The following is a 23,289-nucleotide window of genomic DNA, read 5'->3' on the forward strand; positions in this document are numbered from 1 at the left end:
CAGAGTCTGAGAAGAGATACAAAAATGAAATGTAGAAGTTTGATTTGTTTTTGTTTTTGTTTTTTTAAATCATAATCAGATACAGAGGGCTCCGCAGCGAGGCCACAGGTGGGGCAAACCCCTCCTGGCGTAAACAACCGGCAGCATACTCCCTCAGGACTCGGAGGCCACGGGGAGAGTAGAACTGCACTAAGCAGAGCGAGCTCAGCTTCCCAGGCTCTCGGCTGCCTGTGGGTGGGCTGAGATGAGAAATAGACACAGCCCAGCAGGTTGTCCCGGGAACGCGTAACCCAGGGTGGACGCACAGACCTGCGTACAGAGATTTTTGATTGTCATGACTGGGGATGGTGGCACTACTGGCATTTAGTGTGGAGAGGCCAGAGATGCTGCTAAACATCTTACAATGCAAAGGGCAGCCCCTCCAAGGCAAAGAATTATCTGGTCTAAAATGTCAATAGTGTGGAGACTGAGAAAAACTGAACTAGATGGCCACGAATTTTCAGGGTCCCTATCTAGTACACAGGCAGCGCCTAGAATTGCTAAATTCATCTTCCGTTTGGAACGGCAGCATGGGGTTAGTGAGAGGAAGGCGTCCGGGGCTGGCTGCTGGCTTTAAAGGCGTACGTGCAAATCTTTTTGAAGCTGATAACGGGACGCGAGAGAGCCAGGTAGGTTATCTATTACAGCAGGTCAAGTGATGATGTCGAAAAGGCTGCGTGTGCCGGGCACTGTGGTAGGTAAAGCGCTCCGCACACCCCGCCTAAGCGCGCCTGGGACAGAGGCATCCCGCAGGTCCGACCAAAAACAAATCCTCCAGCTGCTGGGACTGGGAAAGCGTTAAGTGACGCACCGGAAGCAGCCTAGTGGCTGAGGCGTCCTTCTCCCTAGCAACCGGTTGCGAAGGAAGTAGTTGCTGTAGCGCGCCCTGTGCGCCTGCGTGGAGGCGCCGGCTGCTGACGTGGAACTGGGGGCCAGGCCGGCCGAGCCGGGCCCGCGGCGGAGTGCTGCAGAATCTCTGGGGTGGCAGGTCCGCCAGCGAGGCTGGGGATGGGGGCGCCGCTGCTCTCTCCCGGTTGGGCAGCTGGGGCTGCCGGTCGGCGCTCGTATGTGCTGCTGGCGCCCTTCCTGCTGACGCTGCTGCTAGTGCGGCCCTCGGGGGCCCTGGTGGAGGGGCTCTACTGCGGCACGCGGGACTGCTACGAGGTGCTGGGCGTGAGCCGCTCGGCGGGCAAAGCGGAGATCGCGCGGGCCTACCGCCAGCTGGCCCGGCGCTACCACCCCGACCGATATCGGCCGGAGCCCGCCGACGAGGGCCCCGGGCGGACGCCGCAGAGCGCCGAGGAGGCTTTCCTGCTGGTGGCAACCGCCTATGAGACGCTCAAGGTGAGGCCTGCGGGAGCGGAGGGGCTTCGAAGCACGGCCATGGGAAGCGCACGGCGCCTTCCGACCCCGGTCCGCGGAGCGTAGGCCTCTGTGACTCCGAAATTGAGCGCATCCGCTGCCGCGACCTTTAAGATACTCACGTGTCCCACGTGGCCCTGTGAAAGAACCGAGTCGGCCCCCCGGGGCCTCAGGGGGCACAGCTAACCTCCTCTTCCTCCTCCTTTTTGTGACAGTCATTGTTATGCAAAGCTTTGGTCATCTTACGATTTCGTGAAAATATTTTAATAACGTGCATTTCACATTCGAAAAGCAGGGTGATCATTATTAGTGGGATCCGGGGTCGCCCACAACAGGGAAAGTGTGGAATATCGAGTGACAACTGTGATCGCATCAGTTTGATAGGACAGAAATTTGGTTTCTGGAAATAGTGTTAATGGTGACACTTAGCTTGGGTTTAAGGAACTAAGAAAACACCGAGAAGAACAATGAACAACCAGTCAAGAGACCAGATGTGACTCTTTGCTGTGACACCCCTGTATGACCTTGGATAGTGACTTAATATGTTGGAATAGCTGTTTCTTCATATGCAAAATTAAGGCCATGTTACCTCCTCCCAGGGTTATTATGGGGATTAAATGATAAGTGTACGAACCGCCCCCCTTTCCATAGGGCCCATAAATGGGTGCTTAATGACTTGGGTACAAAACTCAGAATTTCTAGTAGGAAATATTTTGTGAATATGTATTTATATTTCATTTGACAGAGGTTTTATTGAGTCTTGTGGGGATGAGAAATTTAGCCCAATGCTGTTTTCTTCTACTACTGCAAAAAATGAAGCCAACCAGGACATCACGAAGTATAAATCGTATTTGATGGTGGTATTACTGCTTGAAAGGCCCCATCATACTAATACATCAGCGATTGTAGTTGTAAAGTATTTCTTTCTAGCCTTTTTTTTTTTCCCGAAGCAAAATTTTCCATGTTGCTAGGTAGCCTGCTTTTAATGACTGTACTTTGAGTGGATATAATTTAACCTTGCATTGTTTCTCCAGATTGTTTTTCCAGAGCTGAAAATAGTCAAGGAGCTAGCAGCTTTATTCATGCCTTCCAGAACAGTTTGGATAATCTGGAGTCATAAAATGACTGGTGGAGGGGCAGGCCCTGAATTAGGTAAACTAGGTACATTGAACTAGGTAAAATTTAATTTACCTAGTTCATTAAATTCTCACTAGCGTTAGTGAAATTTTATGGCAGTTAACTGAGGGATGGCTGGGGAACTGGGAAAGTGCTGAGGCCCCAGAGGGCTTTGTTGCTGATTGTGTAAAGAGTGGTGGAAAAAAGACTCCAGAAAAAATTAGGAAAGAACTCTCCATCCGGGGGACTTCAGCATATGAAGCTCCAACCTCTGTTCTTTGTATTCAGCCAGAAGCCCTGATGGTGCATAAGGGAGCCCTGGACCAGTGTGTGAAATCATAATGGGATTTACTAGGGATAGTAAAATTGATAGAATTAGGGATGTTAGTCATGTTAATTTGTTTCAGGCTCGAGATAGTAATAGGGTTGTGGTGCTTGAATTTAGGTTGAGCGTCAGGAATGCAGTAGTTGTTAGGATGATATAGATAATTAGGTTAAAGATAGTGATATTTGGACTGTATATTAGTTATACCATTATGATTTCACACACTGATTTATAAACCAAGACCATGCAATAGTATTTAGTGTGTTTGACTTTTGGGGACTTAGGGAGTTTATGGACTTTGGAAGTTAAACAAGTGGACACTTACCCTCTGTGTCAACCCATCTTCTGGAAGATGGAGAACTTCCAGAAGAGAGGGCAGCAGAAACACTGCCAGCTGTTGCCTTCTGCTGGGCTTTGTAGGATTGGAGATGAGTAGGTTTGGCATGAGAATGGTGAGCATGTTGGTAAGAACTTTGAAAACAAGTGCCATGATTAGACGGTAGAAATAGTGACTGTAGCGATTCCTGCTGGGAGGGCCACCAGGAGAGACTGAACAGACCCCTCCACCCCCGGGACTGATCTGATGAATCTGTATGGTTTCCTCTAAAGGTTTCTACCCCTAAAGTTTACCACTGATTGTCAGCTAATGAAAAGCTAGATAAAATAAGTGATCCATTCAAGATCATGAATGTTTAGGCAGTTAAAAACCAGTGTGTCTGGAGTAGGTAACACTTGTACTCTTGACTCTGACGGGTTTGTGGTAGCTACAGATATCTTGAAACAGGGGAGTAGAAGTGGAGTTGTACTGATGGAGGAGGGAATGAGGTGAGTGTTCTATAGCTCCCCCAGAACCCCCCGTGTCTTACTGTGGAAATTATCTGTGAGACAAAAGGGATGTCTGGAGATATTTTGGATCCTTGAAAATCAGACCTAGCAGAACTCTTTGAAAACTTGCATTTTAAATTTATAGAGATGAACGTGTATTCATCTTCCAAGTGGAGCATCTCCAAGAACTATTTACCTCATTGAAGATGCTCTCTCTTGGAATAAGGATAAGGACTTTGGCTTGCTGTGTGTGGGAGCAATTATTACAGGGTGGTCTGCTTTAATTTCTGTCATAATGGAGAATTGTGAGAAAGTTGCCAAATAATATCTTTTCTGGGTAATGCTAGGTTTTAATGAACTGAGGTCATCCAGTTAGGAGGGCTTCAGCCTTCTATATTATCCCATTGAGGCAATGGAGATGTAATGGCTGTTTTGTTTGGATTGTATCCTCTGGCTCTGAACAGGGTTTGTGAGGGGTAAGAGGTCCAGGTAGTGTTTGCTAAGAGAAGGTCAGATAGAATAGTGGGAGAAGTTGAGTTCCAGTGACTCTGGAATAAAAATGGGATGCAGAAGCCTGTCTCTGAATATTGATAATAAATACATCACCAAAATGGAAACTATAATTATGTAAAACATCAGTGGATTTATGATTCTGAGGTTGTTTTGGTCAAATAAATGCCCTTTTGAGAGGGTTTTGTTTTTTTTTTTTTTTAGATGGTGGTTAAAAATAAGTACACTAACATGACTTAAATACAGTTGGTAAGACAAGAAGATATGACATTTGGTTATTACTATTTTAGCAAAAAGATTTTACCTGTGCATGGAGAAGTGGAGGAAAACCAAGAAAAGAAGTGTGGCTAGTAATGGAAGGCAAAGGCACTGGCCACATGCTTTCACCAAGTCATGCTTAGTTCACATCCCCAAATAAATTACAGTTCCAGATCTCAGCAAAACTTCAAGCCATTATGATTTCACACACTGCTTTAGAAACTAAGACCATGCAATAGTATTTAGTGTGTTTGACTTTTGGGAATTGAGGGTGTTTATGGACTTTGGAAGTTAAACAAGTGGACACTTACCCTCTGTGTCAACATTGGATCTCATGAGGTAGAATAATCTGGTCCCACTTACATGTTTTTAAAGTGGCTATAGCACTTATCACACTGCATTGTAAGTACTGAGTAGGTCTCTCTTTCCCACTAAACCATGCTCCTTGTTTTTTGTGTGTATATCCGTAGCACCTAGCACAGTGTCTGGCACATCAGAGCATTAATGTTATAAAAACTCTTATCTGGAGACATTCAGATAGAATGGAAATGGAAAGTGGATTTCTGGCATTTTGACATTGGTACGTGCAACGCCCTTTGCCATTTCACTCAAATTAATTGCAATTTTAAAGAGTGGTATAGATAAGTAAATTAGATGGTTATGAGTGAAAAATTCCTGCATGAGAGAAAAATTGCACTTCTACTTTTAATGTTCTGAGGGTTTTTAAGTGAGAACAATAATTTTTGAATGTAGATAAAAATTGGATAATACATGAAATATGAGAAATGGCATAGAAATAAGCAGATAAGAGAACAACTTGAAAGGATGCACTTAGAAAAACTATGATTGGTAAAAAATGCAGAAGTGTAGAATTTATGGCATTTTGCAGGATCACAAGAAAAGAGCCTAGAAAAGGTCTTGGGAATATTTCTGGCATGAAGGTGAAGGCTATTTGATAAGTTGAAAGGATGTGTAGAGAGGGCATTCTACTCTGGACTTGTCTTGCAAAGGAAACATTGCAAGAACACTTCAGTTTCCTTTTATCAGTCTGATGTGGCAGGGCTTTAGCACTTGGGAATAATTTAGCAAAAAACGATTCTGAACTCCCTGCCTTGTTATGTTTCTGTTTATTGTTCATTCCTTATATTCTGTTACTCAACCCTTTCTTTAACTGGGACTGACATAGGCGCTCAGAGGAGACCATAACAAAGGAAAGGCGCAGTTTCTGGCTTAAAGTTTTTAGTAACAAGGAGGACAGATACTTATTGTTCAGTTGTTATTTAAGTTATATAATACAAGTCTGTGCAGATTATATTGCGGTGCTGAGAGGAAGTGATTATGTCTTCTTGGATTAGAGAAGGTGGTACTCTTTTGAGTTGATCAGGAACAAAGTCACCAAGGTTGATGGTGAAAGGACATTTCTGGTAGAGAGGAAACTTGATCAACAGAAACATAGTCATGAGTGTGCAAGGCTTGTTCCAGGAATGAGATGTAGTTTCATGAGGTATTATAGTAATGAGCATTTCCTCCACCAAGGATCATTTTTATCATATTTTTCCCAGGGACTCTGTTTTGGGGAAAAAATGAACTGCATGTATTACTATTCTTTTTCGACACTATCCAGATTGTATTTAATCAGTCATTCATGGTAATTGAATAATCATAAAAATATTTAAAAATTATATAAATTGCTTTCTTTTTTGAGACAGGGTCTCACTATATTGCCCAGGCTGGTCTTGAAATCCTATGCTCAAGCAGTCTTCCTGCCTCAGTCTCCCAAATTGCTGGGATTACTGGCACATGCACTGAACCCTAAAATTAGATAAATTTCTATTATAGGTGTGATGCTGATAAACAACCAAATTAAGTTAATTTATAGTCCATAGATGGCGTATAGTTTTCATTTCATATGCCAACCCTGATTGGTCATGATTACCTGGAACAAAACTCTTACCTTTTAAGAGTTTTGAGACCTTTTCTGGGTTTAGTGGGAAAGAGTAACACGTTTGATAGTAATGTTTCCCATGGCCCCAGAAAAAGGATGTGGCAGCATATGTACCACATTTACTATTTCTGCTGTGAACCCATAAATGTTAGTTTTTCCTGGTTTCTTAATTTCAGCGATTACTCCCTACTTATGGCCAAGGGTGATTATATCCCAGGCATGTTTGATTCTGGTGCCATGACTGGCTGACATATGATGTAATCAACAACCAATCAGAGTTCTTAATCAACCTGAAAACTACTGACAATATAATACTAGCTAGAAACTGAGTACTAGACATTTTAATTTAGCTTGTACAGATTTATCGTAGGTAAATAGAACATTTTGAGATACTCACAAGAGCGCAAAGACACTTACTGTTTTTCATAGACTTTAGGGGATCTGCTATTTCTAGGTTGGGAGCCTGCGAGGTCCCATGGGAGGGAGAATGTTGCAGGATACTGGAACATAGTCTGGGATCAGATGATGAATGACCCCTTACGTTGTGTTCAGGAATTGGAACTTTATGTATTGAATAGTTACCAGAAGTTTTAAAGTGGAGAAATGACACAATCTTATGTTTGTTTTAGGAAGAAAACTCTGGGAGCAGTTTTGAGAATGGTTTGGGGAGGGCAAAAAGGTATTCTTGACTGAACTCATTTTACTTAAACTGTCTTCTTCTGGTATCCCTCTTCTGTCATTCTTCTGGAATCTTCTTCCGTCATTCCTCTTTGGCAAATTGAAAATCTCCTACTTGGTTCATTTCCCACTCCTTTCGCTTCATTTTGCTTCTTTTAAAGCTACACTCACATTTTTCCTTCCTTTGCTTGCTATTTACTGTCTTTACTTTCTCATCTCCCTTTCATTCATGCTATCATAGACTGGCGTGTGCCCCAGCATGTGTTGAAACTGTTCTTGTTAAGGTGAACAATGACTCTCTACTCACCAGATCTGATTAGATTGACTGCTCTTCATTTCTTCCTCCTCCTGGAATTTTGTGTCATGTGATATTGTTGACGACTTAGTACTTTTTAAGGTGTTCTTCCCTGACTTCCTTGATGTAGTCTTTGTCTGTTTCTCTGTCCTCGCCATTTCTTTTCAGTCTTTATAGTCTTTTCTACTACCTACCCCATAAGCATTGCGATTCTGTTGAGTTCTTCGTGTACTTTTTCTTTTTTATTTTCTAAGCTCTTCCTGATGAAACTCAACTGTATCCTTGACCTAAGCCACTGCTTTTAAGCTGGCAATTCTAAAACCTGCATGTTCTCCAGGCTCATATTCTCAACTGCCTCTCCTGTAGCACAGGTACCCACAGTTAAACATGTCTGAAGTCAATCTTGTTATCTTTGTGAAAGCATAAACTTTAAAAGAAGATATAATTATGACTCTCACAAATACAGAGTGAACATGTGTCAGAGATTTTATTTAACATATTAATCAGTGAGGGAACCAGTAAGATACTAAAACTAGTTGAAAGAGAAAAAGTGCCAACATTTGTAATCAGATAGGGAATGCTGAAATGCCTGTAAAACTAGAGAATACCTACCAAGCAATAATGTGTTGCATTCCACTGGACAGAATTTGTCTTTCTGTGAATAGGAGTCATTTACATTATTTCCAGTTTTCTACAAGTTACTTCTGTCGGTAGAGTTAAATAGGTTAGTCAAAGACAAAAGGTGCACTCCTCTGCAGGAATAGATAATCCTTGAGGCTTCAGAAATTGAAAGGATATCTAGTAATATTTTTCTTCCTAGTTCAAAATCTTCCACAATTTTTCCTTGCATCTTCTCCAAGCTTGCTGTTTTTTTCCTGTATTCATTATTTTAATAACATTGTCTACGTAGTAACTCTAATTAAAAACTTCAGTATCATGCTGAACATCTCCTTTGTTTCTTGTGTACCCCTTTACTTATCAAGTCCTATTCTTAGCTGCTAAAATCTGTTTCTCCCTCATTCTACTTTTTGCGATACTACCAGAATTGTCTTTGAGCAATATATACTTCTACACAATGCTATTGTTCTCATACTTGGAAACATTTTTGTTTTTGAATAGCACAGATGATAACATCCTAACTCTTTGGCGCGACATACAAGATCCTCAACAGTTCTTATTCAAACTTGCCTTCCTAGCTGTATTTATTACTTCTTTCTTCCTAAATTTCCCCAATGCTTAAGCTTCCCTGAATCCATGATATTTTTTCATACTTTTATACCCTTAACACTTGCTGTTTCCTTTGCCTGGAACAAGTTTCACTACGCCTTACTTGCTTTCCGAGATCTAGCCCCCATTTCCCTTCTGCTGTGAATCCCATTGCTAGTGTTTTTAGACAGAGTCAGCCCCTTTTCCTTAGCATACTCAATTGTGTTTTTCTCGCTTGCTAGATTCTTCTTCTAGATGGAGGGTTCTTGAGGCGATGGCCTTGTCTTGTCTTTTTATTCTCTTTTTGTGCTCAATACAAGGCCTAATGCCCTCCATCATCATTTTTGAAATGAAAACAACTAAGGTTTTTAAAAACTCAGGTGACCAAGTTGATGCTGATAGTATTAACTGAAACACAGAGGAATAGACTTGGTTTTTTAGCATGTTGAGTTGAGATATTTATGTTGCATTTAGAAAATGTTCAGGACATAGTTGAGAATAGGAGGAGGCAAGAAAAACAGATACAAGCGTTACTAGTATGTAGATAATATTCCAAATCATGGAAGTTGTTGAGACTATGTGCAGAATGAGAAGAGAAGATAGAAGAGAAGAGAAGTTGCACTAGTGACTAGTGGGCAGGAAACAAGAAAAAAAATGAAATGGGTAGTGGTTAATTTTCTCCCTCTTTTGTAGGATATAATGGCCTGGAAAAAAATTTAGACCAGAGATTGTTTTTTGTTTTTTGTTTTTTGAAGGATCATTTGTGCGCATGTGTGTTGGGGGGGGGGTTGTGTGTGTGTGGATTTAAAGAAAATAAGATTAATATATATTGAGTGAATACAGTAATACATTTTCATATATCATTGATTCCTGACCTTTACCACCCCAAAAATGGTTTTTATACTCTGTGTAGTAGGAAGTTTTAAATGTAAAACTAGCTGCAATATCAAATTATTGCAATTTATGTACTGAGATCACGCAGTTCATGACTTCCTTCAAGGGCAAGAACATAAATATTTTTGCCTCTGGGGAGGGGGATGACCCCTTTAAGAGAAGGAAGGATTCAGTGCTTTCTTTGCTTGTGGGTTTCCTCTTGTTCACTTTTGATCTAGATATTGGTGGTTATGTTCCAGTCCTCCTGCATATGCCCAAGAGGATTGGGAGTGGAATGGACACCAGCAGAAGCACTACAGTTTTTCCTGTAGAGATTAGAAACAAGGAGCTTATTGCCCTGCTTGTCAAGGCTCAGGACAGACAGGAGGAAGAAACAAGTATAAAGGTTTTGGTTTTGGAAAGAAGTTGGACTCTCCAGACCCTGGGACCTTAAGATCCACAAAATTGCTGAAAGAAAAAGTACTACCTTATTGAAAGGTAAGATATTAAACTGTTTTAAGGTTTAAGCTATGTTAGCCACAGTAGCATATTTTCATAAACTATGAATTCAAGCAGTCACTTCTGCCAAACTGAAGTTTTTATGACATCGCTACCCATCCAGCCTTGCTGGTGAGATGGAGACCTACGTAGTGGAGAGATGCATATTGCAAGGAAAAACCTTCACAAAAGTTCACTCGTTTTTGAAATAATGTTTACTGAATGCCAGGCACTGTACTAGGCCTTGGATATACAGAGATTAATGAGTTACCCTACCTACTTTCTAGAAATTCTCATTCTAAGAAAAGAAAAAACTGATTATTACAATGTGATAAGTGCTATAATAAATAGGTACCAAGTGTAATAAGAATGATCTAACTGTCTGGGGCAGTAACATTTACATTCTAAAGGATTAATAGGACTCATGAGGTTCAAATTAGAGAAAAATATACGTTTGAAGACATAGGTATGAAAAGGAACGTTGTGTTGGAATAACACACCAAATTCCAGAAATTGCTCTCTGAATATTTCCTATGGATAAAAGAGGGGGAAATGATAAGGGATGTTGCTAGGTAGGTAAGTTTGGACCAGTTGTGAAGGCCTGGTGGCATGCGTAGGAAATTTTAACTTTGGCCATGAGAACACATTGGAGATTTAAAAAAAAAAAAAAAAAATTGTGTGGCTACCTTAATTCAAGATGAGTAGGAAAAAAAAATATGGTATTCAAATAAGAATCTACCTTAGCTTTCTACTTGAGTCCCAGAAAGAAAGATGGTCTTTCTTATTATGTCTTTTCTTTGCTAATATTCTTGGTATCCTCTTGTTCTTACTAGGTTGATTCTAAACTTAGTAGGTTACTAAAGAGCAGAAGTTTGACTTAGACTGTTGAGAACTCCTAAGTTTTACCAATTTGTACTGCCCTTGATTCTAAAGTGTATGCTTGCCTCACTGATCGTCATCAGTATGCATGAAAACTGATCATTTTCTTGATTTTGGAGAGAAAGTTTTAAGCCCTAGAACGGAGATAAAATAAATTGAATAAATGCTGTAACAAGGAAGTGGCCAACTTTTTCGTGTAATCATGGCCAAAAGAGGGTCATACATTTATGGTGACCCTAATGAAAAGAAAACCATCCAAAGAGAAGTCAGACTTGACCCTGAGATGTCTTGCAGGAATTTGGTAGTTTGAGGACTCCATTAGGGGACCTTGAACAGATTCCACAAGCTCTGCTTGCAGCGGAGAGGCCAGACACAAGGTATAAATTCTGGAGTTGCTTGTGTTGAAGTATTAGTTGACCGTTGTGTTAAAGGAGTTCAGGACTCGGTAAAGTCAATAATCTAGAAACCAGTGAGAAAATAGTGACCCTGGTGAAAGATCTGAGTGAAATGCTTGAAGAGGGATGATATCTGCGTTCTGTAGAACAGAGATAAGAGAATAAAAAGAGGCGATAGGCATTGGACACATGATGTCCACATACCAATTTCAGTGACACTCCAAGACCTTACTCCATATGCTTCAACCAGGAGGAGTACAGACAGCCGGGGCGAAGGGCTGCGCAGAGACCATGAGGCTCATAGGAATCTGGTCTCAGTGTGGCATTTAGTTTAAGAGCTACGTGGAATCTAGTTGTAGCAAGAAGAACTGTACTTGAAGAAATACACTTCAAAAGGCATCTGTCATGATTGGATGATTAAAGTCAAGGGTTTTAGGCTCCAAAACAGGGCATTTCTATAAAATTAGCCCAAAAAGCAGAGGGAAATGGGAAAATTCTCAGACGATTTCTTGAGGTACTCAAAATGAGACACATGAAGAGACACGGGCTTTAGTCTTCAGGGCTGTCTGTGTAGCCCTTATATAGGTTTACCCTTTCTGGGTTAGAAGCTCTGGAATAGGATGATGACTTAAAGAAGGAGTCACGGATTGACAGTTGAGGCATATAGCAGCTGCCACAAGAAAATCCTTTTTGACTGAAGAGAGCATACAAGGAGTGAATCTGAAAATAATACTAGCTTGAGCTCACCCGTCCTTGTATAACTGACAGTTTTCATATTGGCCCTTCATATAAATATATTTATATCTAATTAAGCTAGCTACTAGTTTATATAATTTCATATACTGGTAAGAGGTAAGAAATTTTTTGAATGTAATGACTATAGGAGAACTTACTGAGAATGATCTCACACAAATTCAACATTTTTATTTTATTTTATTTTATTTTATTTTATTTTTTGAAACGGAGTCTTGCTCTGTTGCCCAGGCTGGAGTGCAGTGGTACAATCTCGGCTCACTGCAAGCTTCGCCTCCCGGGTTTACGCCATTCTCCTGCCTCAGCCTCCCGAGTAGCTGGGATTACAAGTGCAGGCCACTATGACCGGCTAATTTTTGTGTTTTCAGTAGAAATGGGATTTTGCCATGTTGGCCAGACTGGTCTCAAACTCCTGACCTCAAGTTACCTGCCTGCCTTGGCCTCCCAAAGTGCTGGGATTACAGGCGTGAGCGCCTGTGCCTGGCCCAAAATTCTTAATAGAAAATACATAATGATTAAATACATAATAGAAAATACATAAGAGAAAATACATAATGGATACAAGGAAGATTTTGTTATTAGCAAATTTCTTACTTTAAATCTAAAAAACTACATGTTGGAGGACTCAGAAAGTGGTCCTGAACAGACCCCAGAGAATCTGTGTACAGTAGCAAGGCACCAAGTTTAGATTTTGAAATGCTTTTAGCTAGGAATCTACAACTTAATAAATGTTGAAGAATTCATTCCTCTAAGATAAAAAAAGACTTTTTTTTTTTTTTTTTTTGGAGGCAGGGTCTTGCTCCTTGCTCTCTTAGCCCAGACTGGAGTGTGATGGCATGATCATGGCTCATTGCAGCCTTGCTCCCAGGCTTAAGTGATTTCCCACCTGGGGAACATCCTGGGAAGCTGGGACTACAGGCACATGCCACCATGCCCTGCGCAAATACAGTTTTTAAAATTTTTTGTAAAGACGAGGTCTCACTATGCTGCCCAGGCTGATCTCAAACCCCTGGGCTCAAGCAGTCCTCCCACCTTGGTCTCCCAAAGTGCTGGGATTACAGGCATGAGTCACCACACCTGGCAAAACAGACTTTTGTTTTTGTAATGGTTTTTATTATACTCATGTATAGAGATTAAATAATTTGTTTTGATTTTATAATAGTTTTTATCTTTTTTTTTTTTTTGAAATGGGGCAAGTTGGAAAATGTAATAGGTTTCCTGTGAGATAAAGAGCAAATCATGACCTGGTTTAATAACTCTGCAACCTGCCTAGCTCAGTACAACATTGGCATTTATCTCTGTTGGAAATTGATTAGAATCAGAGAATTTTTTTTAAATGTTTTATCTGTGAACATACAGAGCAGCATTTTGGAATGCTATAATTCTTTCAAGGAGTTTGTATCAGTAAGAAAGATCTATATGTTACCTCATTTGTGACCTGGGCTGGACGGCACATTATAGTGATGAAGTACTACATGTTTGTAACATGTTTTTGTATAATGTTTGTTATTTGATCTTCACAACAACCATGTAAAAATAATACAGCAGGGATTGTCACCTCTTTTTGTAAATGAAGAAGAAGGAGGCTCAGAGAGGCTAAATATTTTATCTGAGGTCACAAAGCTAGACTTTGACCATTGGACTGCATGGGTGTCTCAAGTGTTTCTTTGAGATGGACATAATTCAGTTTTGTAGGCACAGACTGGCTTTACCGACTTTTTGCTGTCTTAATCATTGCTTTTAGCAGAAAACTATCTACAAGGCTGGGACATGATTGTGAATATACACAAGAAATAAGCTTTTAAAAAAAATCAACAGTTGTTAAGAGTAGTTGTGAACAGGCTTTTATTAGCACCGAGCATTAGCTAAAAAGATTGAAAGGTTCATTGTTATTAAAGTGTTTTTATTTTTCCAGGAGGACTAACAATACTGAAGAACTTAGACAAATATTTTTGTTATGCTTTTATATCTAATATTGAAGTTTTGGAAATTTACATGGCTTTGAAGAGTAATGGGAAATTTTTTGATTTTGACAATTTCAGTATTTTTACTCAGATTAACCTTACATAATTATAAAATTCTGTATTTGATTTAACAGATTATAAACTAAGGCCATTTAATGGACTGTCCTGTGAAGTTGGATATCTTGTCATTTTACAGGATGAGGAAACACGAAAAGATTATGATTACATGCTGGATCATCCAGAAGAGTACTACAGCCATTACTACCACTACTATAGCAGGCGCTTGGCCCCTAAGGTGGATGTTAGAGTCGTGATTTTGGTCAGTGTGTGTGCTATTTCAGTGTTTCAGGTATGTATCCGTGGATATTTGTATCTATATTTATGTGCATTTAGTGCACATTGCCTAGTGCTAGTCATTAAAGCCTAACTGCGAGTATCTTTTTGTAAAATTTTACTTCTAGTTGAGATCTGTTTTATTCATTGGCAGTATTAGAATCTTTGTTAGTGGCAAATCTAAGAAATTGTTGAAGAATGTCATTATTACTACAAAACAACCCCTCAAAAATCCAGAGCCTTTTTCATTGCTCCCTCTGGAGTATTTTCTACATAGTAGCCAGAGTGAACGTCAGCTAATTCATATCATTTACCTTTGTAGGCCTTTTCAATGACTTCCCATTAAACGTGGGAGAAATCTGAATTCCTTAGTCTGGCCTAACAAGTCCCGGCTCCAGTCACCAAATGCCAGTAGTGCTTGCCATCATTATTGTAACAACCAGAAATGTCCACGCGTTTCTGTGTGCCCCTTTAAGGGTGCTTCTGCTCAGGTTGAAACCACTGAAATAGATTAAAAGAGACATAGGAACTTTTTTTTGTTTTGTTTTTGTTTTGAGACCAGAGTCTCACTCTGTCGCCCAGGCTGGAGTGCAGTGGCGCGATCTCGGCTCACTGCAACCTGCGTCTCCCAGGTTCATGCCATTCTCCTGCCTCAACCTTCTGAGTAGCTGGGACTACAGGCGCGCACCACCACACCCGGCCAGCTTTTTGTATTTCAGTAGAGACGGGGTTTCACCATGTTGGCCAGGATGGTCTCGAACTCCTGACCTTGTGATCCGCCTGCCTTGGCCTCCCGAAGTGCTAGAATTACAGGCGTGAGCCACTACGCCCAGCCAGGAGCTTTTTATGTTGTAAAGTATCACAAAAATTTAACTTCTGCCTAAAATAAGTTTTCCCTGTTATTAAACTAGCCACACCTATCACATGCTCCTTTAGAGGAAATGAGCAAGTCAGATGACTAGAATGAAGCAATTTGCTTGTTTGAAAATTACTTCTCCAGTTTGATTCCCAGAAACGACATGATATTCAGTGTGTGTGTGTTTTTTTTTTTTTTTTTTTTTTTTTTAAGAGATGGGGTCTCACTCTGTCACCCAGACTGGAGTGCAGTGGAGTGATCGTGGCTCACTGTAGCCTCTACTTCTTGGGCTCAGGTGATCCTCCAACCTCAGCCTCCCGAATAGCTGGGACTACAGGCATGTGCCACCACACCTGCCTAATTTTTGTATTTTTTTTAGTAGAGACACGGTTTTGCCATGTTGCCCAGGCTGGTCTTGAGCTCCTGGGCTCAAGCAGTCCACTTACTGCAGCCTCTCAAAGTGCTGGGATTACAGGCGTGAGCCCCTGCACTTGGCCGACATTCAATTTTTATGAATAAAAACTATATTGGAAACTAAGGTGGTGTATTTAAAATGTGTCAGCATTTGTAGAACGATTTACCCTTTCAAAGGGGAGAGCAGGGATAATTTTACTTTCTTGTTTTAAACAATGTAATACTGTAGTAACTTTAAAATATATTCTTAATAGATTGCTACTATTGCAGGGTATTATCTGTATATCCGCTATATTCATTCAGTTAAACAGGAGCTGAAATTTATGGAGGTACTATGTGAGAAGCAGGGCATTTTCTGACAAACCCTTTGTGGTTGAATACAGTTATGAAGTAAGTTAATGTTTTCCTATCCAAATAGGTAGAGTTCAACCATATTTGAATCTCTCAGAATAGGATGAGTGCCACTGTGATATATGCAGATGGCTTAGGAAAAGAGATGGGAATGAATATAGTTGCCTGAGTCTATACCCTATGAGGTTTTTAAACAAATTCCTCACCGGCTAGATTTTGCCATTTAACTCTTTTTCTAGTAAGTAGGTTACTGTTTAAAAAAAAAAAAAAAAGAAAAAAAATTTTTTTAAGTGATCTAGGGAAGAGCCAAACGGTAAAGATATGAAACCACAGGTGTGGTATGACACATTGATCATCCTTTGATCTTGGGCATCTCCTGACTGCATCAGTGATTTTTTGGCTCAGCTCAGAGTTTACCTTACTTATCCAGCCTTGAGATCCTGTGTATGCATGGGCTTCGTTCAGTTGTATCTTTTACTTACAAAGTAGTATCTTTGAGATCCCTAGTTTTAACTGTAATGGTTTCTTGGGAGATAGTATTCACCGAGACTCTATCATTCCTTTAACTTAGATTGGGTAATGAAAATGACTCATTGTTCTCTGTTAATTATTCTAGTTTTTCAGCTGGTGGAATAGCTACAATAAGGCAATCAGCTACCTAGCCACAGTGCCCAAGTACCGTATCCAGGCTACAGAGATTGCCAAGCAGCAGGGACTGCTCAAAAAAGCCAAAGAAAAAGGCAAAAACAAAAAGTCCAAAGAGGAAATTCGTGACGAGGAGGAGAACATCATAAAGAACATTATCAAAAGTAAAATAGATATAAAGGGGGGCTATCAGAAACCCCAAATCTGTGATCTTCTCCTGTTTCAAATTATCTTAGCTCCATTTCACCTATGCTCATACATAGTTTGGTATTGCCGGTGGATCTATAATTTTAACATCAAAGGCAAAGAATATGGAGAGGAAGAGAGATTGTACATTATACGTAAATCTATGAAGATGTCAAAGTCTCAATTTGATAGTCTAGAAGATCATCAGAAAGAAACTTTTCTTAAACGAGAGCTCTGGATCAAGGAGAATTATGAGGTGAGTAGTCACTCTGCTGTGATTTTCACTGTCATCCACCTGGCCAAGTTAAAATCAGGTGTATTATAACGAGGGATCACAGAAGTCTGCTCACATTTCTGAAATCCAACAGTTAAACAATTAGTAAAGATCTTACTTTTATTGGAAGTAGGACTCTATTTGGTAGTGAGACAGTGGGTTTTTAACCTGTAATTTCTCTTTTTAGAGGATGAACTTCAAATACTTTAATTGACTAATTCTGGAAAAGTTTTAAGAATGTTAAACTGCATTGGAAGGATATGCATGTTTGCACTAACTAAAATTTGGCCCGCCCCAAGTTTTCTTCCAATCCTGTAAACCTAGCCACAGAAACTAAAATAAATAAATAAATAAATAAATAAATAAATAAACAAACAGAGTAAGAGGTGGAAATTTTGTTGAGATGACTTCATTTCAAAATAATTGAGCACAAGATCTTCTGCATAATAACTGACATCTATAGAAAGTTACTTTTATTTTGCTTTTAAATTAAATCGAATTATTGTAATGACTCTAAACTTCTGGGCATTTTAATAAATGCTTTATGCTACAGTTGTCACCTACAAAAATTACTTTGAGGTGATCAGCTACGTAGCTGTGGTGTTAAAGGGATTAGCAGTCTCATTATCATAATGACACTGTTTTAGATTCAGGGTAAAATTAATTGGCTATGATGTTAAATATAAGAATAGAGCACAGTGAAACTTTTGTGGTTTTTTTTGTGTGTGTTTTTTTTTTGAGACGGAGTCTTCCTCTGTCGCCCAGGTTGGAGTGTAGCAGCGTGATCTCATCTCACTGCAAGCTCCGCCTCCCAGGTTCACGCCATTCTCCTGCCTCAGCCTCCCGAGTAGCTAGGACTACAGGTGCCCACCACCACACTCGGCTAATTTTTTGTATTTTTAGTAGAGACAGGGTTTCACTGTGTAAGCCAGGATGGTCTCGAACTCCTGACCTCGTGATCCACCCGCCTCGGCCTCCCAGAGTGCTGGGATTACAGGCATGAGCCACCACGCCTGGCGTTTTTTTCTTGTTTTTGTCATATAGTGTTGGGGTTTTGCCATGTTGTCCAGCATGGTCTCAAACTCCTGAACTCAAACAATCTGCCCACCTTGGCCTCTTAGAGTGCTGGGATTACAGGCATCAGCCACTGCACCCAGCCAAAACCTTCTTAAGAAATCTGAGATACATTAGTTTTTTTTAGTTTCACAGTCATTTCATTTTGTATGTGATGTCCTAAATAGATTTCACTGAAATTAAAGTTTTGGTCTGAACTATATTTACGTAATTTAACTTACTGTGAATTGCCCGATATTTTACCAAGTATACCTATATATTTATCCTGTTCATAAATAAAATAAAAAATGTTATTTAGGGCCGGTGTGGTGGCTCACACTTGTAATCCCAGCACTTTGGGAGGCCAGGGCAGGCAGATCACTTGAGGTCAGGAGTTCGAGACCAGCCTCACCAACATGGTGAAATCCTGTCTCAAAATACAAAAAAAATAGCTGAGCATGGTGGTGTGCGCATGTAATCCTAGCCACTCGGGAGGCTGAGGCAGGAGAATCGCTTGAACCAGGGAGGCAGAAGTTGCAGTGAGCCAAGATTGTACCACTGCACTCTGGCCTGGGCAACAGAGTGAGACTCCATCTCAAAAAAAAAAAATGTTATTTAGTTACAGCATACCAGTTAGCTCCTAAACTATTTGAAAAGCTTGTTCTTTTAAGTAGGTTAAACGTTTAAAGGTTTTCTTTTTTAAGAAGGTGAAGCAGCTGAATCTGCAAAACCGTGTCTTTCTTAGGGTGCTGTTGTGGGGTGAATTATGTTATCGTATGAAGTTGCCTTAGTCTTTACTTCCTAATATTTGGAAGTAAAATCATTTCTTTCCAAAATTTTATGTGGCTATGAAACTGGCTAAGACAGCTTGTTCATTTTGCTTTAGTTGACGTGCATTAAAAGTTACAGAATTGCAGGCTGGGTGCGGTGGCTCATGCCTGTAATCCCAGCACTTTAGGAGGCCGAGGCAGGCAGATTGCTTGAGCTCAGGAGTTTGAGACCAGCCTGGGCAACATGGTGAAACCCTGTCTCTACCAAAAAATACAAAAAAATAACTGGGCGTGGTGGTGCCTCTGGTCCTAGCTACTCAGAGGTTAGAGTGAGCCAAGATTGTGCTACTGTATTCCAGCCTGGGTGACAGAGTGAGACTCCATCGCAAAAAAAAAAAAGAGTTGCAAGAAATGCAGATGTTCTGTGTTCTCACAAGTTTTAACTCTGGTTTATTTAACCTTCTTTGGAAACTTTAATTTAAAAAAATGAAAAAATTCATAATTATCTTTAGATGAAAGTAGATGTAAGTTCAGTTTGGAGATAAACATGTATGTAAGGTCATTTTGTTCCTTGGTTAAGATCACCAAATCTGAAAGTCATCAGTTAAATTTACAAAGGACCATATTAAAAAAATAAAGTTTTGATTCTTTGATATTAGACATTAGTTGTAGAGGGGAAGTGTTAAGCCCTTTAGTCAATTTTCATTGAGGAAAAGAATGTATTCCTAGGTTACAGAAATCAGTGACAAAAAATTATTAGTTCTAGGCTGGGCGCAGTGGCCCACACCTGTAATCCCAGCACTTTGGGAGGTCGACGTGGGTGGATCACCTGAGGCCAGGAGTTCCAGACCAGCCTGGCCAACATGGTGAAACCCTATTTCTCCTTTAAAAAAAAAACAAAAAAACAAAAAAATTAGCCAGGCGTGGTGGCATGCTCCTGTAGTCCCGGTTAGGGAGGCTGAGACAGGAAAATTGCTTGAACCCAGGAGGCAGAGATTACAGTGAGCTGAGATGGCACCACTGCACTCCAGCCTAGGCAACCAAGAGAGACCTTGTCTCAAAAAACAAAAAAAATTACTAGTTCTTTTTTTTTTTTTTTAATTTGAGTTGGAGTTTCACTCTTGTTGCCCAGGCTGGAGTGCAATGGTATGATCTCAGCTCACTGCAACCTCCACCTCCCAGGTTCAAGCAGTTCTCCTGCCTCAGCCTCCCCAGTATCTGGGTTATAGGCACGTGCCACCATGCCTGGGTAATTTTTTGTATATATATTTTAGTAGAGATGGGGGTTTCACCATGTTGGCCAGGCTGGTTTTGAACTTCTGACCTCAGGTGATCCACCCGTCTCGGCCTCCCAATGTGCTGGGATTACAGGCGTGAGCCACCACAAGCGGCCACAAAATTGCTAGTTCTCATACAGGTTGTTCTTTCATGTTTAACACTGAATGTTAAAATAGTTAATTGCAAATAAATAAATAAATAAAATACTTAATTGTTTAGTATTTTTAGGAGGTGAATGATTATCAATACATTCACTGGAAACTTTTTACCTAACGTTATATTTGAAAAATGTAAATATGCCATAAAGCTAATGGCAAATGTTTCTCTTTGGATTGTGAAGTTACCTAGTTATTTATACTTACAGGTCTACAAGCAAGAACAAGAGGAGGAATTAAAGAAAAAGTTGGCAAATGACCCCAGATGGAAGAGATACAGGAGATGGATGAAGAATGAAGGGCCTGGGCGGTTAACATTTGTGGATGACTGAAGATTGATGGAATGCTACTATGCCAAACCTTAATTGTGATATTATTTTCATAACTGAATTATTTTAGAAATGTATCAATTGACTGCTGCTCAGCAGTAACTAAAATTCCTCAAGTATTTGATTAAACAGAATAATGTCGAAATTTAAACCTTCCCTTAAAACTTTATACATAAGACATTTATGATTGTTCAACTTTTATAATCTATTTGTGGATTTTGTTAAAAGATTTCACATGAAGATTTATTAGTTGCCATTTAAAATTTTTATATGTTTAGTTAAAAGATTTGACATGAAAATTTATTAGATACCATTTGAACATTTTATGTGTTATGTGTTTATTCTTCGAGAGTGTTCCCTCTTTGTAATAATGCTACATTTTTCTGTTTTCATGGCCTCTGTATTTTCACAAAACACCAAAAACAGCATTTAATTATATTATCATGAGTGTTTTTCTGGACACAAACTTCAGTAGAATGACCTAACAAGTCGTTTTCATTACAGTCATTATAGGATTGAAATACGTTCAAAGTAACCTCTAGGAAAGTCTTCTGCTAGAATATCCCCCCTCTATTCATTATAATATTCTTTGTTTTTAAAGCCAAATATAACAGTCTTAATAAGATCAGAAACTCTCCAGGAGAGTGAGTCTACCCTCATGTCCTTGTAGGATGATCTTGATTATAGTCTCATTATAGGGCTATAACTGTATTCTCAACATTTCTCCAGAAAGGACCTTGTAAAAAGGTCTTTTGTACCACAGTATTGGTTTTTTTCCCCTCTCTTCACTTAAAAAAAAAAAAAAATAGCAGGCAGAAATAGCGTACTGAAAAGTTGTTCATCTATTACGAAGTCCTTGAGTGGTGAAAAATCCATTGTACATGAGAACATTTCTGTGCATTTAAACCAGAAACGAGGTACATGGCTGTGTGCTCTTCTATCAACCAATGAAATGTGTTTTTACATGTGTGGCAGTGCAAGTAAATAACACATTATTTGACTTAATCAGGCATGATACTGCACCAGAGTATCAAAGTATCGGTACATATTCATGGTAGTAAGTCAGTACCCCTGTTAAAGGATTTATCCCATTGCTTCATATTAATAAAATGGTTACAATATATCACAAGTTTGTTGGTATGACATTTTAAGTGAAAAATTAACATTGCTTTCATGTAATTTTTAAAGATGAGTATAGCATATTCAATATGCAGAATCTGTTTCCAGCTAAAGTAAGCTAGTCGTTTTGAGAGCTGAGCCCCAGACAATGTGAGACACAGCTGGAAGGCTGAGTTCCATGCATGCTAACGTAGACAAGGTAGTTAATCTGCAAGGACTTCAGTTGGCTCAATTATAAACTTGGGGAAGAGTCTGACCAGATTATCACTAGGGCCTTTTTGCAGCTCTAAAATTATTTATATTTTTGTAAACTTTAGATGAAAGTGTTTTATGCATCCATTCTGTTGGAGGAGTGTGGAGAAGGTACAGAACTGAATTACAGGTAGCTGTGTTTTAGACTTCAAATGCCCACCTCTTAGCTATAGACAAAATGCCTTTCAAAGATGCTGTGGTTGCCTGTAGAGTCAGCAATCCCTGTCTTGGTGAATGTATTATCATATAGTTAACACACAATGGTATTTACCATCTAAAAACATAAGTACGTAGCATATATTATGAGGACTAAAAAAATGTCAGTACTCGACTCTGAAAATTTTTGAATGCCTCTTTTTAACCTAGTGATAAAGTGTTAAGAGGACTGGACATGTTAGCATTCATAAAGGTTGGCTGATGAAAACAGTTCATCTTTTGATATTCTTTTGCAATCTGCCAGATTACTGTATTTCTTCCTGTCTTTGTAGAAATGTTTCCAGAATTGTCCCCAGTAGCCTGCCCACTTGGTAATGTTCGGTCAGTCTTTCGGAATCACGGTCATTGCGTGAGTCTAGATAAATGGGCCTTCCTTAACAGAAGAACTGATTCTTCCTTCTGTGAAGGAAGAGCCATTAGTTGTCACAAGTGTCAGTCAAGTCTTCTGGGTGTCCTCATTATCTGTACCCTGCCCATCCCTCACTAAAAACCCAAAAACCTCTCCATTTTAGAAACATCTGGAGAAGAATCCTGGGTAGAGAACCCCACAACTCCACTAGTTAGAAAATTTTTCTTGAACTTCATTTTAGGGCTATTCCCATTTCCTTTTTGGTTGGTGTTCAAGGGTTTATACAGCATAGCTATTCAATGCTATCTGTTCATCATCATGTTACATAGTTGATGTCTGCTAAAATTACCCTTCAGGTTATATGAATAACAGATATTCTCATAACAGATTCCATGACTAACTCTTCACTGCCTTATTTATGAATTCTAAGTTCTACAAATCAGAGATTACAGTTTCATAACATACTAGGTACTATACCTAGGATCTTAAATAGAACCATTGAGATACAGGATTTTTTAAATTTAAAAATTTTTTTAATTTTTTAAATGTCACATGAAAGAATGGTTCTGTTTAGAGAATTAATTACTATTTAGTACTATTTATGTTTAGAAAATCATAATTCATTACTTTGAGGGGTTTTTGTTTTTTTGTTTTTGTTTTTTGGTTTTTTTTGAGATGAAGTCACGCCTTGTCGCCCAGGCTGGAGTACGATGGTGCCATCTCGGCTCGCTGCAACCTCTGCCTCCCGGGTTCAAGTGATTCCCTGCCTCAGCCTCCCAAGTAGTTGG

The 23,289-nt window shown here is 39.7% G+C and overlaps 1 protein-coding gene across 1 annotated transcript; it reads left to right on the forward strand.

Annotated features, from left to right (window-relative positions):
• Positions 1 to 75: 75 nt before the first annotated feature.
• Positions 76 to 23,021, forward strand: LOC105481073 (DnaJ heat shock protein family (Hsp40) member C25). The gene is made up of 4 exons (XM_011740359.3): positions 76 to 1,383; positions 14,118 to 14,270; positions 16,492 to 16,962; positions 20,446 to 23,021. The coding sequence occupies exons 1-4, from the start codon at positions 1,048 to 1,050 to the stop codon at positions 20,566 to 20,568; spliced, it is 1,083 nt and encodes a 360-aa protein (XP_011738661.1). The 5' UTR covers positions 76 to 1,047; the 3' UTR covers positions 20,569 to 23,021.
• Positions 23,022 to 23,289: the final 268 nt, after the last annotated feature.

Source organism: Macaca nemestrina, chromosome 14 (genome assembly GCF_043159975.1).
Source record: "Macaca nemestrina isolate mMacNem1 chromosome 14, mMacNem.hap1, whole genome shotgun sequence".
NCBI lineage: Eukaryota > Metazoa > Chordata > Mammalia > Primates > Cercopithecidae > Macaca > Macaca nemestrina.